We start from the raw sequence: 17,497 nt of genomic DNA, 5'->3' as shown, positions 1-17,497 counted from the left end.
GGGCAGGATGGATATGAGCAAAATTCTTAGGCTCCATTTCAACTGATGATGTCTTCAGTTTCCTTGTGCAGTTAAGTACGTAGCTAACTCTTCCCATTTCGATCAATGGGAATTAGAAGTGCTTATCTGTGGCTGGATTATGTTTTCCGATCAAAGGAACTGCTGTAGACTATCGGTGTCTCTGGTCTGATGCACAAAGCGACTTCCTTCTGGGCTCTGCTTGTAGAGATGATTGTCACAAGGTAAAACAGCAATGTGGTGCATTTACATGTCTGACATCATAACAAACTGGCTTCCTAGGCATCTACAAAATCCCTTCTGCCCTGTCCTCTGGGGCACACGACGGATCAGAAGCCACTGCTTAGTGTGAAGGGAGAGACTGCAGACAGAAGGGGGAATAGGGAATTCTAAGCTTGATTGGAACATTTCTGCTGTGCTGCCCAATTTTGAGTAGTGGGCTTTTTGCAGTTCGACATCAGCTTGCTGGGACAATAAGCTAATATCCCGTAGTTCCACAATATGGGCAGCGGAGTCAGCTCTGAGTCTAAAGAATCAGCCAGAAGATCCCGGGAACTCGAAAAAAGACTCCAAGAAGATGCAGTGAGAGATGCCAGGACAGTCAAGTTGCTCTTATTGGGTAAATAGATATATTCTTTCATTCACGTTCATCCTGACATGCATTGCAGATGTTGCTTTTAAAGTCGAAAGACACGCCAGTCTTTGCTCTTTCACTTGGGCTTATTTTAATTGTGGGTTGAAGGTTGTATAATGAAGGGGGATGATCAGAAAATGTGTGCGATCTTTTATTTGCAGACACGGGCTGCAAATCACAAAGCACTTAGAATTCTGGAGCAGATCCACACACAGAATCCAGCATGGGAGATATGTGGGTTTCTCTGCCAGAGAAGTGGATGTGTATCCAGATGAGTATTCTTGGCATCTGGTCATGTGCTACTCATGGCAGGCATTAGCTTCTTGAAGTTCTAGACTGTTTAAGCTTTGGAGTGTTCGGATGACCCTCCAAGAGCAGGAGTGTGTGCACTGGGCATGTCCACATGCCCTAGGGGACCTAATCCCCTTGCACCACATCTATGCAGTTGTTCACCAAGGTTAGGGTGGGTAGCAGTGCTGTGTTTCCTATCTGTTATTTATTTGCTTAGTATATGATTTCAGGCTGTGTTTGTGCATTTGATGGGGCTACTGTTTTAAAAAACACTGGGAAAAGTCCATTCAGACTAAGAAAGAGAAGTTTCCCAGTATCCCAAGTTACTAGTATCCCGTTTTGCCTATCCCCCCTCCAACTTTGGGATTGGAGGATGCTTCATCAGGTGATCATGGCTGGGAGTTGAATCTGCCTCTCAGCACTTCAAAAAGGTATTTCTCCCACTTTTTTTACCCTATCTTTTAAAAAATTATAGCAAGCAAACGGCACCACGCAGAGTGCTGAAAATAGGCTCAAAATGACCCCTACTCACAACTCTCTAAGCACACCAAGTTTCAAATAGTTAGCTTGAAAAACAAAAAAGTTATCCACTAATCTCTTCCGCAATGCAATCCTATGGGTGAAAAAATCCAAAATGGCGGGCGGAGCGCTCCGCGAAAAGAGGAGCGCTCCGCTTATGGTCGCTTCTCTTCACCATGCTTCTCCAGCCCCCTGATTCGCTTCTCTTCCACCTCAGGAGGAGGCGGATCACCCCAATTTGCTGTTGCTTCTCCGATTCTAAGCAAAGCGGATCACACCCCTAGTGTCAAGCAACAATTTCTCTCTAATCTCTCTATAAAAAGAGCAACAGAGTAGAACGTGGTTAACCGATTCAATATCATTGCTTCCACATGACCATAAGTGATCAGGAAAACTGATTTTCTGAAAACTCCCCAGTAACAGAGTAGATGGCAGGACATTAAATCTTGCCAGAGTTAATGCACACCGATATTTAGGGATGTTAGGTATTGAAAAATATTTCGCTTCTGCCATTCCATAACTCAGGTTAATGCCTAAGAACAGAGGAGAGCAAGTTCTATCTGCTGCAGATCTTAAAACTTGTAGGTCACAGTCTCTTACCCTTTGAAACAAAAGGGTTTTGGCCTGTTTTGCTTCCATCATTAATAGAGACTCAGGGCATAAGCCCAGAGAGTTGATCTTATTCCAGAGAAGTTTCATCCACTCAGTGACATATGAATCATTACGTATCTTGTGGAGGAGTTGAATATCTTTAAGCAGGCATTAAAGATTCTATTTTTCTGGCAGCCCTTCCCTTTTTAGAATCTTACTGCTGACTGTCATATGTTATTTTATGCTGTATTGTTTTATGGATTGTTTCATCCTGTTCAAATTGTTTTTAGCTTTGTATGCCGCCCAGGGTATTTTGTATATAGGTGGGATATAAATTGAATAAATAAATAAAGACCAAATAGCACAAAACAGAAAACATGGTGCATTTCAAGAGAGAATATACATAGGAAGGATTATTTTCGATGTATCTAAAGCAACCCCCCAAGGAAGGAAATTTCTTCCAAAACACATCAGGTAGAATAACATATTTTGTTCAGGCACCTGAGAAATTATCTTTTCTATTTTGTGATATATTACTACCTTCCCCTCTTGCTATTTTTTTTTACTGTAACTGTAGGTCACTCCAATCTCCAGGATGCACACAGGACCGCCTAAGTATTGCAGTGCTGGATAAGATACATAATGCACTGAAATGAAAGGGCTGCCGCCTTGCTCCCCTGGAACTATTATTATTATTATTATTTATTTATATAGCACCATCAATGTACATGATGCTGTACAGAGTAAAACAGTAAATAGCAAGACCCTGCCGCATAGGCTTACAATCTAATAAAATCATAGTAAAACAATAAGGAGGGAAAGAGAATGCAAACAGGCACAGGGTAGGGTAAGCAGGCACAGGGTAGGGAAAAACTAACAGTAGAAAGTAACAGTAGAAGTCTGCACAACATCAAGTTTTAAAAGCTTTAGGAAAAAGAAAAGTTTTTAGTTGAGCTTTATATGCATCTGCTGATGTGTTTCCCCATGGGAAATGGGCCAATTACACACAGATATGTTGAGTAGAGCAAAAGAGATGTACTTGCTTGGGATGTTAATTGAGATGGCTTCCCAGGTTTTGAAATGTACATTTACATAATTACAATGACTTTTTGTCATGTCATCTAGTTGATAACACACGAACTAAAACAATATTTGTAAAAAGTTAATCTCTAGTACTTGTAAATATTTTAATGGTTTCTCTGATTAATAGTAAAAATTACCAGGTGCCACTCACTAATGTTGTAACATTTCCAAAGTTGTGTCAATTTATTGATTAAAACACTTCATGGATGATGGAGTGAGGGGAAATGCAAATGTCACTTGCCAAAAAGAAAAAGAAAAGAAAGAAATTCAGCAAAGTATTTCACTCAAAAGCTGCTAAGTGTAATCCTGAAATGTCTACGGGCACATTCCACCAGGAAACACGTTTGCAAAAACTCAGTTGAAATGAATGGGAACTATGCATGTGCTCTTGCTCTGTGCCCATTCATTTCAGCTGAACTTGGGCGAGAAAACTTTGGTGGATTCTACCCTGATTCTCTTATTGCCATGAAAGAAGCTAACGTCCAGAGACTCATGCCATGATTTTTAGTAACAAACACTTTCATTTATGTTTATGATCTCCATATGCCAAAAGTAGTACTAAGGATGTGTGAAAGCCTCCTAGTATATTTCATTAGTCTTAGGGTGCAATCCTATGCATGTTTAGACAGAACTAAGCTTAACTACCAGCGTTCCCCAGCCAACGCTTGGAGCTGTAGGATTTATTTCTGTCCAAACATGCATAGGATTGCACCCTAAGTTAAACTTTTCCCTTCCCTCAAAATCCCTCATTGCCCTGCCTCAACTAACTTCAGCTCTTGGTTATGCAAACACAAAGCTAATTGCAATCAAGAAGTCAAAACAAGCTAATAATAAAGCACAGTTTACTGGGTAAACGTTGATTTTTCAGAGAGAAGTAATAAACCTAGCTAAGGTGAAATACATGGGACATCAGGCAAGTACAATCAGAGTTCCCAAAGAACAGCGTCAGGTGGAAGGCCAAAGGTCAATAACTCAGAAGGCCAAAGGTCAATAACTCAGAAGGCCAAAGAAGAGTCAAGGTACAAGATACAGGAGCTGCAGCAACTATGTTGTTTCTAACAAAGGCTAGATTGAGCAAGCGGACTTATCTTTCCTGAGCCCCACCCACCCAAGGCTCAGCTGTGGTAAATTACGAACCTTGCTCCTGAGGAACAAGGTTCCTCTGGAGGAATTCCTTCTTACAGGTTCTCTTGGACTAGGTAATTGTACAGTCTCTGACTCTAAAACAGAACTCCCCTCCTCCTTCAGGGATAGGTCCATGGTCCTCTCTGCTAAGAGCCCAGCTTCCCCCCAGGTCTCCTGATATGGTTGGTTCCATGGTGTCACCCATCTCTGGAAGTTCTAGTTCTTTGGAGAATTCCCCAATCAGGAACTCCCAGATTTTCCTTGCATTCAGTGGCAGTGTAGTAGTGTGCGTAAGCCACCTAAACAACTTGGTTACCTGTGTCATTGAGACTCTTTTCATGTTTGTAAAACTACTTGAATATGCTGTCAACACCAACTGACAGTTGCCCTGGGGCTGCAGAATTGAAGGGCAGGACACTCTAGCCTAGGGGGTGGAAAGGCAGAACCTCAGGCCTGGGGACCAGATTGGCCCCTCTGAGGGACCCTATCTGATCATCTGGGAATCTCCAGAAGGACATGCCCATTTCTTCTGACCTCCAATTTTTTAGTGGTTTTCTAACTTCTGTGCAATTTGCCCCCATTTGAGAGGCTGAAATGAGGCTAAGTTACTGGCAGGAAGAGTGTTGAGTTAAAATATGCTGGTATTTTTGCTTTTCTGGGCAGACCCCTTGTATCTTTGGTCCTGCCCACCATTGGAATGGGGCCCCAGGAAGCTTTTTCAAAACAGAATGTGTCTCTTGGGCTGAAAGAAAGTTCTGCACCCCTGGTCTAGCCTGCCATAATCCAGGGGAAGAAGAGATGCCGGAAGGTTGCTCCTCTGCCTCCCAGCAAGATGGGAACTGACCCAGCCCCATTGATCAGCCAGAGCAGGAGCAGCTTTAGGGATCTTGCCCCTCTCCTCCCTGCTGAAAAGAAGATTAAGAGCACAGTCCAGTACTCAGAAGTAAGGCCCACTATGTTCTATGGCGCTTGCTCACTCCCAGGGTAGTGGACATGGGGTTATAGCATTAGCCAGCAATCTTATACAAGCTTACACTGGGTGCAGTTCAGAGGTCGTGAACTTGTGGCCCTCCAAATGTTGTTGGATTTTAATGATTGGCGGTGACAGGAGATCTATTTCAACAACACTTGGGGGCAGACCCAGGTTTGCCTCTCCCGGTCAATGGGGGCTGGTGGCTCCCATTTCGGTGGGGCTGTGAATCTATTCTGAGTTTCAGTCAGAACAAGCCAAAACTCTAAAAAATAAAAGCTATCCAAGGTGCTGAACCCATCCCCAAAATAGGTTCTGCACCTTGGATAGCTCCTTTAGAGTTCTGGATGGTTCTGACTGAAACGTGGAATGGATTCACAGCTCCACCGAAATCAGAAGCGCCAGCGCCCACTGCTGCCAGTAGGGACTTACTTCTCAGAGGGACTTACTTCTAAGTAGACATGCATAGGAGTGAGCTGTGTTATAAGAGCACTGTAACTAAGAGCACAGGCCTGAGTTTGCTTTTTCTCACCCCTCTAACAAACCTTTTGTGTTGTGTCTTTTTGATTTTAAGCCTGAGAGCACGGACTCTCTTATTATTGAGTTTTGCAAGCCACTCTTGGAGACATTTTCAGCTGAAGAGCAGGATAAAAGTGGGGTAAAAGTAAAAGTAAAGGATAAAAGTAAAAATGCTAACAACAACCAGGGACCTCCAGACTCAGCTTGAGATTTTGTATAAATGGTATTATTATTATTATTATTATTATTATTATTATTATTATTATTATTATTATTATTATTATTATGGCAGAGCATAGAAAATATTGTAGGCTAGGAATGATCCAAAGGCCAATTAATTCTGCAAAAGGTTCACTAGGATTACCCTGAGCTTCATAAAGAGGGATTATTATTGCATCCTCAGATCTTGTTTCCTCGCTGTATTAAGGACCAGATGTCAGCATTGTTCCTTTAGCAATAACCAGGGCAGTAAAGCATCAACAGGAAAAGATCAGCACCTAGTGACTAAGAAGCCCTGCTTATATGAAAAGAAAATAATATTTGTGAAAGGGATCTCTTACAATTGAATATGCCATTGGCAGGCTTGAAGGAGAAAAAAAGTTACTTTTGTAGATTTAAAAGAACCCACTCAAGTTGGAGAGTCTAGTTTGCCAGTATTTTCATTTACCATGAAATAAATATTGTCTCTGGGGGAGGCATCACATGATGGTGTTTCTTATGGAATTATCATTGCTTCCACGTTGGTAGCTTGGCCATTTGATCTTTCTTTTAAGTAGTGTGCACAGAACTTTTTCGCCCTGCACAATCAATGCCAGGCAGTGGGGAGGGAAAGTTGCCTGTGATGAATTTTTTGAATATTTATTGGCACCATAAAGAGGGGAGTCACAGTGATTCCAGCCTAAACTTCCGGAACAAGAGATAAGGAGTAACTATATAGTGGATACATTTTTTCTGAGTGATGCAGAAATGGAACGGAATCAACTGAAAGTAGGTCCATCCCTATCCAAGGTGCTGGAATTACATTTGTCTCCATCACTTTCTGGCCTTCTTTGGCAAGGTGAAACCTACAAATCACCCACAGATATAGTGGGCAGCCTCTATGAGCCTTTCTACATGAGGCTTTTATTGTGCACTCATGATTCCTCACTCATGGTAGTTTGTGAGCCCTTTACTCAACGTCGTCATCCTCCAGGACCTCTTGTGTGCTTTGCAACCATGATTGTGTTTTGTTTTGTTTTCCTAATAAGGAAATTCTAGTGTGAATGGCACTATAGAAACCTAGTGTGTGCAATTCTGCTATACCACATCAATTCTGCTATATCACAGTTCCATTACACAACAGTGGTTGTGTAATGGAATATAAAGAAAGGAAGAGAGCGGGGATGGGTGGCGGAAACGTGTTAAGGAGCCAATCTTAATAGTGCAAAGAATCCGGAAGCAGAAGCCTCGGTAAAGGTGCAGGCTAAAAGCTTCATGTAGAAAAGTCTTATGTCAGAGGCAGGCAGTATGGTGCCTGCAAACACCAATATGTTCCCAGGCACCTTCTTTGGTGCCCACCAAGATACCCTCTTCCTCCTAAATTATTTGAAAAATACGTTTATATTTTCTTACTGGGCCCATGGGAGACTTTAATTATCTAACTGGCTTTTGCTAACTGCATAGCAGCACTGTTTTCATGGCACATTAGTGTGCTCATTCAAAAAAAGGAAGGCAGTAGTATGAATAATCAAATGTTTGCAGAGTGCCCAAAACACACTACTACACGATAGAGAGAGAGAGAGAGAGAGAGAGAGAGAGAGCCATTTATGACTGTGCAGGTTGATGCATCAGGTATACTTGTGAATAAATAAGGTTAATGATCACTTTCTATCCCTGTATATATATCGTACATTAGTGTGCTCAGATGCACAATTTGGGAGTGTGTCTAACCCTTCCTGAACCCCAGCTTTGCCTTTCAGATACAGTGACCTCATTTGCTTATTATTTTCACTGTGAACCTCCAACCCTCCCTATACTTTGCATGTATATGGTTCTCATGAGTACTTTCTGCTCCATAGGGAAAACACCGCAGCCAAAGACGTTTGAGAGAGGCTCTGGTTTGTTCAGAAATGCACTTAAGAGATACCGGACACTGATTCCACATTTGCAAGTCCCAGATGCAAAAGCCGGTTGTTGACAAAGTTGTCATCATTTATAGGGAGTTAGCAGATGGCCATTTCAACCAACTTTGCATAATCACTGATTTTGTCACCCGTACTTTTCTCTTTCGCTTTGGGTTTTAGGGAATACTTTCCATATGTTTGCCTGTTTAGCATTATTGCTTGAATTAGGGGCAAATTACATGCTATAAACAAATAAAAGTTTAAAAGCAGCTACAGCAGGCTGATCATTTGAATAGGAGAATGGCTGGGAGCAGGGAGGAAGAGAAAGGGATATTTAACCTTCACCCTAATAGCAATTCTGCTCACTGCTTCCCAATGGTAGTTTTAATTTCATTTCATTTTGTTTTTTTAAACAAACAAATCGACAAAACCACCAGGCATTTATTACACGCGTTTTGTTTATTTTACACTCTGCCTTTCTATCAGGAAATGGCTCTCAAGGTGGCTCACAACAATAAAAGGCAACGTTTAAAATAAAGCATGACTAAAGCGATCATAAATCAAAGGCATTAAAATGCAATTAAAAAGCACAACAATAGGCAGCACCCAAGCCAGCAGACCGTTTTACTTGCCAAAGGCCTTCTGGAATAAAAATGTATTTGCCTGCTGGGGGAAGGACTACAGAGAGGGAGCCAGCACCTGGGAGCAGCCCCTGAGAAGGCCCTGTCTCAGATCCTCACCAAACATGCCTCTGATTGTGGTGGTACTGAGAGAAGGGCCTCCCCCAAAGAACTCAAAACCTGGGCAAGCTTGTGTGGGATGAGGCAGTATGTCAAATAGCCCAGTCCCGAGCCATATAAGGCTTTATAGGTCACAATCAGCACATTGAATTGTGGAGCTGCTGTAAGAAGGGACTCATAGGCTCCCTATAACTGGCTCCAGTCAACGGTCTGGTCGTAGCATTCTGGAACATATAAAGTTTCTAGGCAGTGTTTTTTTTATTACACTTCATTTATGCAATGTGTCATTCATATTGTATGTAACTCATATTGAAATGTTACTGAAATCTATATTTTGGGGGGTGGGGTTAGTTCTATTGCGCTAATTAGCATTACCTTAAAAATTATATGCGTACAGGACTGGAAAGAACATGGGGACCGTCCAGCCTAAAACCATGTCCACACAGAGTTAGACTAAATGGGTTCCATGGTTAGATTCCTTGCAAACTCCGCTGTGGGGTAAAACCTGCATGTTGCAATCCTTAAATGATAAACATCCAGTCATGGCTTGGCATGTATGAAACGTTTTCTGGAGGAGAAGGCTATCAATGGCTACTACTCCTGACAGCTATGTGCTATCTCTGGTATCAGAGGCAGTAAGCCTATATACACCAGTTGCTGGGGCTCATGGGTGGGAGGGTGCTGTTGCACTCATGTCCTGCCTGTCAACAGCTGGTTTGCCACCATATGAACAGAGTGCTGGACTAGATGGACCCTTGGTCTGACCCAGCATAGCTCTTCTGAGGTTCTTATGAAACAGAGGACACCAGTGTCCAGATCACTTTTCATACGGCTGCTCTTTTTAAAAGAAGCAATTCAGCTGCAAATGCTGCAATGCTGAGTGTGTATATGTGAGAGTTAGCAGAACCCTGAGGTTCTTGGTGCTAATGGTGCATCACTTGGGCAGCAGCATCAATGTCACAGTGGTTTAAAGAGCATCATAATCAGAGCTGGATCCAGATGTTGGAGGGCCCTTGGGCAAGGCATCCGCAAATGGATCCCCTCCCCCGGTGAGTCTACCATCTCACCACCATCATCACCAGCTGCCATTGCTCCTCATCCTCTGTCTCATTGCTTCTGCTTGCTTGCTTAACAAGCAGACAGCAGATTGGCAGTAGCATTTACTGTTCCTCCTTACCACCACCAGTACCACCAATGTTTGGGCCACAGTGAGAGGCAGGTAAACAAGCAGACTGCAATGGTGAAAAAATGGAGCAGGTCCAGGGGGCTCTTGTCAGTGGCCCCCTTCTGGAGTGTGGGCCCTCAGAAGATGCCCAACCATGCCTACCCTAACCATAAACATAGCATACATAGGTCCCCACCCTCCAAGGATCACTGTGAAGGAGCACAGTGTAGAACACCTTCAGATTGAAGCTAAATGCAGTCACCAGGCTGTGTAGCTAATGTGCGCATCAGTTGATACAATCCCATTTCCCCCTAACATTATGTGCTACATGAATTTGTGGGGAATGTATTGTGGGACGCTGGTTGTGAAATGCCATTTCCAGAGAGCTTCATCTGGAGTTTATGTTGTGGCCTTTTGGGCACCAGGTGAAGGCCTTTTTTTTATTATTTTCCCAGGATTTTTAATCCTTCTGTTCTATTTTTAATGTGCTATTATGTTTTTAGATTTTCACCCTGCTGCTGGTTTTTATTTTTGTTTTATACTATAGCCTTAAACTTTAAAAGGTGTGATATTATGTTCTATTCTGCTGTGTCTTACGACTTGAATTGTTGTGGGCTGCCCAGAGAGCTTCAGCTATTGGACAGTATAGAAACGTAACAAATAAAATAACATAAATGTGTTGTGGGAATTGTTCTGTTGTTGTTTTTGCTGATTCATGTCCTGAAGGGATAATTTTCTCCAATCTTTGTTTACTTATATATTTGAAACATTTGAAAAACCACACCTTTATATTGTATTTCACTAGAAAATGTTTTTCCGTTAAATATATGTACTACCCATCTGTCTATCTGACCACTTTTGTTGATTGACATATATGAGTTAACATTGGTGGGACCAAGCTTTGCTAGTGGACGATAATGTCAAGGTGTAATTCCTCAAAGGTTTTCATTCTGTTTTCCAAAACCTAAACCTGCTTTTTTAAAGCAAATAAAGCTGCCACTTTTGAGTATGTGCCTGTGATGAATTACTTTCTTCCTTTGTCCTGTTATTTTCCCACGTGTTTTTTGCTACTTTTGAAGATATTAATTCCGTATTATGCATCTGACACATTTGTCCATGTTCATTGTCCACAGGAGCTGGAGAATCAGGGAAGAGCACTATTGTGAAACAAATGAAGTAGGTGCATCAATATTCATGTCACGTTTCATAGAACAAACGGCTTGTTAACTATAATGAAAAAGGGGAGAAAGGATTCAAACAATTCGACATTCTAATGCCAACATACAAATTAAAATACAAAAAGCAGTGGTATATATAGCTGGTTTACAGCTAGATCTTTTGTCCAAGATTTTATGGTCTGAAGAGCCTTGTACGTCTGAAGTCAAGGGTCACTTGTTTAAAGGGATACAGAAAATGAACACCTTTCCCTAAAGCTTTCGTGGATATTTCCCTGTTTTGAAAGCCATATTGAATGCTCAGGGTATTTATCCACCCAAGCAAATATGGCACTTTCTCAATGGCAAGATTTTACCATGTATCACTTTGCATATTAGTTAACACCCTAATATTATTTGTTATGCTTCTCTATTTATCTAAAGCATGGGTGGGGCACATGGGTCACCATGGCTGTTTATGTGCAGCCCCCTGGTCCCCGCTGCAATCACCACCATTGAAATTCCAGCAAACTTGCTGGGAAACAAACCTATTTCCCTGCAGAATTGGGCTCCTGACAGCCCACCAAAAAGCTGTTTCACAGTTTGCTGGGGTGCAATTCTGCCTGGAAACAGGCTGTGCGTTCCCAACTGCCATCCAGTGCACAGTTTTAGAACCCTGCCAGCTCTCCTCTTTTTATTATTTTAGGCTCTGCTATGAATTGCCTTCTTCTTTTTGCTTCTTAGGATCATCCACAAAAACGGCTACACAGATCAGGAATGCAGAGAGTACAGGTCTGTGGTTTACAGCAACACACTACAATCCATTCTGGCTATTGTAAAGGCGATGTCCACACTAGGGATTGAATATGGGAATCCACAAAGCAAAGTGAGTACAATGCCTCTCACAAGAAGAACGATTTCATTGTTGCATCGCTGGTGCCAGGGCATATATTTGGAATCCTTATCTTAGAGCCTCAGTGTCAATCACTTCATGGACTACCAGACAAGTCCATGGACCACTGTTTGAGAACCTCTGGCCTAGACATACTAAGAAAGGAGAGGGGGAGAATACTCCTTCCCTACTCTGCATGATTACTACTATAAGTGCTATTACTGGGTGCGAGTATGTATCAGGGCTGGTGTCAAAGGTGGGCATGGTTATTAGGCACAGAGGGCCCACACCTAAGCAGAGACCCACTGACAAGAGCCTTGTCAATGGTGGTGGAGAGAAGGAAGATCAGCAGATGCCTCTGTCTAGTTGCTTAGTGCCTCTCTGCATGTCAAACAAACAAGCAAGGGGTAACAAAGATTGAGGCAACAATAGGAGTAAAGCAGAAAGAACTACCCCCCCGCCCATTTCCCACTATCAAGAACTTTCTTCTACTCACATCTGCTAGGCAGATTAGGAACTGCCGTCATCTTGTCCAAGCTATCATTGTTCTGAGCAACACTGAATTCCTATATTTATATTCCTGTGCATGAGGACAAAAGGTCTTATAATTCATATGGGGCTGGGCAGTTTGATGTTCATACATACCCAAGAACTCTTGCACATGTGAACTGCCAAAAGTGCTTCTAATGGAAAAGTGAAAGCACTGTGGCCTTCCATAGACACCACAATGAGTTTACAGAATGGAGACAAAAAGGCAGAGAGAGATTTAGTTATCATTCTGAACTGCGTTTTAATAGAACATTAACATAAGTTGAGTTGTGCAAATTTGATTATGGGTGTCACTTAAATGGAAGGTTGATCAGCTATCCTGATAGTGAGTCAGAGATTAAGTTTACACTGAAAAGGAGAAGAGAAACTACAGAAGAGAACAATGAAAAGAGGAACAGCGCAGCAAAGAACAGGCTGTCCTAGGAGGACAATAGATGCAGTGCAGATCTGAGTACAATTGTGGGCTAAACATGCCTTAGATAAACAAACATTAATAAATCAATAAAATAAAGAGCCAATGTACACTGCAGAACTGTGCAAAACAGCACGATTTACCATGGAAGACCTCTGTTTCTTACGTCTAAAACCCAATGTGACTTCCATATAGATAAATATGTACCCGCACATACACAATACTATCTTTTATCAGATATTTTGGAAGCTGCCATTTCAGCAGATTAGCCTGTATTCTATCTCAAAGGTCAATGTCTGAATGTTACATGTCATTTCTACTTGTAACGTGCTTCCTGTAAGTTACTGTTTGATACAATTCATCTGATATACCTTGAACTGAATTGCAGGGACTTATCTCCTTTTGGGTATTCTTGCTCCATAGTCAACTTCTTATCACAGTGGATTATTAACTCCTTGATCTCATAAAACTGGTAAAAAAGTGGTAAATACATCTGTGCCTGTAGCAAAAATTGTCAATAGCTATGAAAATGCAATGTCAGAATAATGCTAGTATTTTTAGTTTCCTGGAATCTTCGTCAAACAAAGTCACATACATTTTCCTATGCAGCCCTTGCAACAAGAGTAGGCCAGAATTAGTATCATTATATTGTAGATGATGGTGTTGTATTGGGCTGGAGGTTTTAGGACTTATACACTCTCTACTTTCTAGGTTCAAAGGTGTCTCCAACTTTCAGTTTGCTGGGATGCTGAAAATGCAATGCTGGGAATAAATCCGATTTAACAGGACTTATTTCTGAATCGACAAGCATTGGATTGTCTCTCAGCATGTTATTAATGAAAAATCATCCCAAGATCAATTTGAGAACACAATTTCTTTTACTAATACAAGGCTGAGATAAAACGCCTCCCACCCCATTCACAGATGGCAACCTAGAGGCCATTTCTTCAATTTGGGAGGGATTTTTCCTACAGCTTTTGGGGAGCGTTTAGTGTTGGCGGTCAAGGGCGGAGATTTCTTGCCCTGCCCCATTTTAATTTATGCCCGATGGAATAGTGACAGAGCTCTTTTCGATAGATGCCATTGCCTGCCCAGCTCTGAATGCTCCTGCAATGATGTTATGTTATGTTATACAGCATTTTTCAGAGGTGGCATCTGGAGGGCACTTGGCAAACGGCAGTGCTGGGTGACAGTTCATTTCCATGCACAATTCAAGATGCTGGTTATCACCTTATAAGCCCTAAATGGCTTTGGACCTGGCTACTTAAAGGACCATCTCCCCCCATGCCCGTCTTTTAAGATCAACTGTTGTAACTAGGGGTGTGCACGGACCCCCCGCTCCGCTTCACTTGCAGATCCGCCATTTTCCGGATCGGGCCGCTCCGCCCCGCCCCCGCTCTGCCCACTTCCGCTCCGCTCCGCCCGGAGCTCCGGATCCGGATCCGGAGCTCCGTTTCCCCCCCCCCATAGGCTTGCATTGAAAGCTAAAAAATTATACAACTTTTTTTCTGTTCAAGTTAGAAACCTCATGTTTGGCACCATGACACCTCATGGGGATATACACACGCACGCCAAGTTTCAAAGCAATCCCATCATCCCCTGATTTTTGGCGAATTTTTGAAAATCGGGCACCCCACACACAACATCCCTGCGAGGTGGGCAGGGGAGGAGGGAGGGAAGGCAGGCAGGCATGCAGCTGGCATTTCTGGGGGCATAAGGAAGTGAGCCAAGGATAAGCCAGTAATGCATATAAAATGGAATAAATCAATAAATAAACAAAGGAGGGGTGGAATTAAAAGCAGCAGTGTTGCTCAATAAACAGCAAGAAGATTTTTTTAAAAAAGGCTATATCTGTCTTTTACCAGCAATAGGGGGACGTGCCCGGGGGAGGGGGAAGCAGCTGCCAGTTCAACTCAAGACAGCCACCAACAGCTCTGAGATTAAGAAGTAAACGCTCACTTCAACTCATAACAGGCATCGCTCCACCACTAAAAAGTGAACATTCACTTCAACTCATGATAGGCATTGCTCCACCGTTTTACTCTCTTTGGAAGGCTCTAATGGCCTTCCAGTGCAGGAGAGAGTGGGGGCACGTCCACAATGAGATGCCCTAGGGGAGCTCATCCCCTTGCACCACATCTTTTCAGTTGTTCCCCAAAGTTAGGGTGGGGAGCAGTGCTGTGTTTCTATCTCTTATTCTTGGCTTAGTATATGATTTCAGGTTGTGTTTGTGCATTTGGTAGGGCTACTGTTTTAAAAAACACTGGGAAAAGCCCGTTCAGATGAAGAAAGAGAAGTTTCCCAGAATCCCAAGTTACCTGTTTTGCCTATCCCCTCCTCTAACTTTGGGATCATGTGATCATGACCGGGAGCTGACTCTGCCCCTCAGCCCTTTGAAAAAGGTATTTTTCCTGCCGATTTTTAAAAAACTTCTAGCGCGCGACCCGGACAACGCAGAAAGTTGAGAGTAGTCTCAAAATGACCCGCATCCACGACTCTCTGTGCACAAGAATTTTCAGAACGATAGCTTAAAAACCAACCCAGTTATGCCCGAGTCTTTCCCTCAATGCAATCCTATGGGCGAAAAGCCGAAAACGCCGTTTGAGCCGCGCGGTTGACCCGATTTTCACAAAAATATAGCACGCGACCCAGACAACGCAGAGAGGTGAGAGTGGTCTCAAAATGACCCCCATCCACGACTCTCTGTGCACAAGAATTTTCAGAACGATAGCTTAAAAACCAACCCAGTTATGCCCGAGTCTTTCCCTCAATGCAATCCTATGGGCGAAAAGCCGAAAACGCCGTTTGAGCCGCGCGGTTGACCCGATTTTCACAAAAATATAGCACGCGACCCAGACAACGCAGAGAGGTGAGAGTGGTCTCAAAATGACCCCCATCCACGACTCTCTGAGCACAAGAATTTCTAGAACGATAGCTTCAAAAAGAACGTAGTTATGCGCGATTATTTGCCGCAATGCAATCCTATGGTGAAATGTTTTCAAGATGGCGACCGGAGCGCTCCGCCTGAACTAGGAGCTCCGAAAAATGGCCGCTTCTCTTCGCCTTGCTTCTAGGGGGTCCGCGGTCCGCTCCTCCTCCGCCTCTGGGTAAGGCGGAGCAGGCCAATCCGCTACTGCTTCTACGCTCCTAATCGGAGCAGATCACACCCCTAGTTGTAACCCTCTTAGGCGTGCCATTGCGTTCAGAGGCATAGCTGGTGGTAATGCATGAGAGCTTTCTCGGTGGCTCATGTGTGGAACCCCCTTCCCCAAGAGATTGGGTCTTCTTCTCCCTCTTTATCTATGTTCCAATGGAAAGTGAAGACTTTTTTTTCTTGAAACAAGCATCTGACTCAGCCTGCTTCATTTTATTTATCAACTGTTAGAGGGATTTTGAGCGGGGTAGTGGTGGCTGCTGCTTTTTGTTTGTAAATGTGTTTTTAATCATTAGTTATCATTTTGTAATGTTGAAAAGGCACTCACACACTTAAGACCTAACATGTGTAGGTTTAAGATGGGGAACAGGGAAGCGAGGGGGGGAGAATTCTGAGCACCACACTTCAAGAAGGATGCAGACAAGCTGGAGCGTGTTCAGAGGAGGGCAACCAGGATGATCAGGGGTCTCGAAACAAAGCCCTATGAAGAGAGACTGAAAGAACTGGGCATGTTTAGCCTGGAGAAAAGATTGAGGGGAGACATGATAGCACTCTTCAAATACTTAAAAGGTTGTCACACAGAGGAGGGCCAGGATCTCTTCTCAGTCCTCTAAGTGCAGGACATGGAATAACGGGCTCAAGTTAAAGGAAGCCAGATTCCAGCTGGACATCAGGAAAAACTTCCTGACTGTTAGAGCAGTACAACAATGGAACCAGTTACCTAGGAAGGTTGTGGGCTCTCCCACACTAGAGGCATTCAAGAGGCAGCTGGACAACCATATGTCAGGGATGCTTTAAGGTGGATTCCTGCATTGAGCAGGGGGTTAGACTCGATGGCCTATGGCATCTCCATCACCCATCTTGGTAAATGAGCTAGACAGGCTCAGAGATCTGTATAGCTAGGAGGGGTAGAAGGAGCAGAAACAGGAGGCAAAATCCTCTTCCTGCTTTGCTGGCAATAGTCTGGCATAAAGGTACTCAGAAGCCTCTGAGGTCAGAAGTGTCCTGTCCCACTCAGTTCAAAGCATCTAGAGGTGCTGAGGCCAGCAAATCAGGGCATGTACAAGAAAGCTGAGTCAAGGACAGTTTCACATCAGGTCACATCGAGTCCAGTCACTATGAATCAGGCCTCATCAGATCACGTTGGAGTAAGTCAGGTCAAGTCCCGAGCGAAGCTTGGAGGATGGCAACAAGGGAGAGGGCCTTCTCAGTGGTGGCCCCCCAATTATGGAACGATCTCCCAACAAGACTCGCCTCGCACCAACATTGTTATCTTTTCAGCACCAGGTTAAGACTTTTCTCTTCTCTCAGGCAGTTAACAACATAGGCTGAATTTTTAATTGACCCCAGAATAGTTGTGTTAAATTGATATTGTTTTTAAATAGACATTTTTTTAATGCTTTTAAATTTTTGTATATCTGTTTTTAATGTTCATTGTTTTTAACTTTTCTAAACCACCCAGAGAGCTTCGGCTATGGGGCTGGTATATAAATGTAATAAAATAAAATAAATAAATAAATAAATAAGTAAGTAAATAAATAAAATGGTCAGGTCTGCTGAGCAGCAGAGCATGAATAGA

General features: G+C 43.0%; 1 protein-coding gene across 1 annotated transcript in view; it reads left to right on the top strand.

Annotated features, from left to right (window-relative positions):
- Positions 1-519: 519 nt before the first annotated feature.
- Positions 520-17,497, top strand: part of GNAT3 (G protein subunit alpha transducin 3) — a 28,597-nt gene continuing 11,619 nt past the window's right edge. Inside the window, exons 1-3 of the mRNA XM_063134950.1 lie at positions 520-637; positions 10,891-10,933; positions 11,656-11,797. Of these exons, the coding sequence (XP_062991020.1) occupies positions 520-637; positions 10,891-10,933; positions 11,656-11,797 (303 nt within the window). The remainder of the gene's footprint in view (positions 638-10,890; positions 10,934-11,655; positions 11,798-17,497) is intronic.

Source organism: Elgaria multicarinata, chromosome 9, assembly GCF_023053635.1.
Source record: "Elgaria multicarinata webbii isolate HBS135686 ecotype San Diego chromosome 9, rElgMul1.1.pri, whole genome shotgun sequence".
NCBI classification, from domain to species: Eukaryota; Metazoa; Chordata; class Lepidosauria; order Squamata; family Anguidae; genus Elgaria; species Elgaria multicarinata.
The sequence above is the reverse complement of the archived record's forward strand: the minus strand, read 5'-3'. Positions and strand labels throughout refer to the sequence as shown.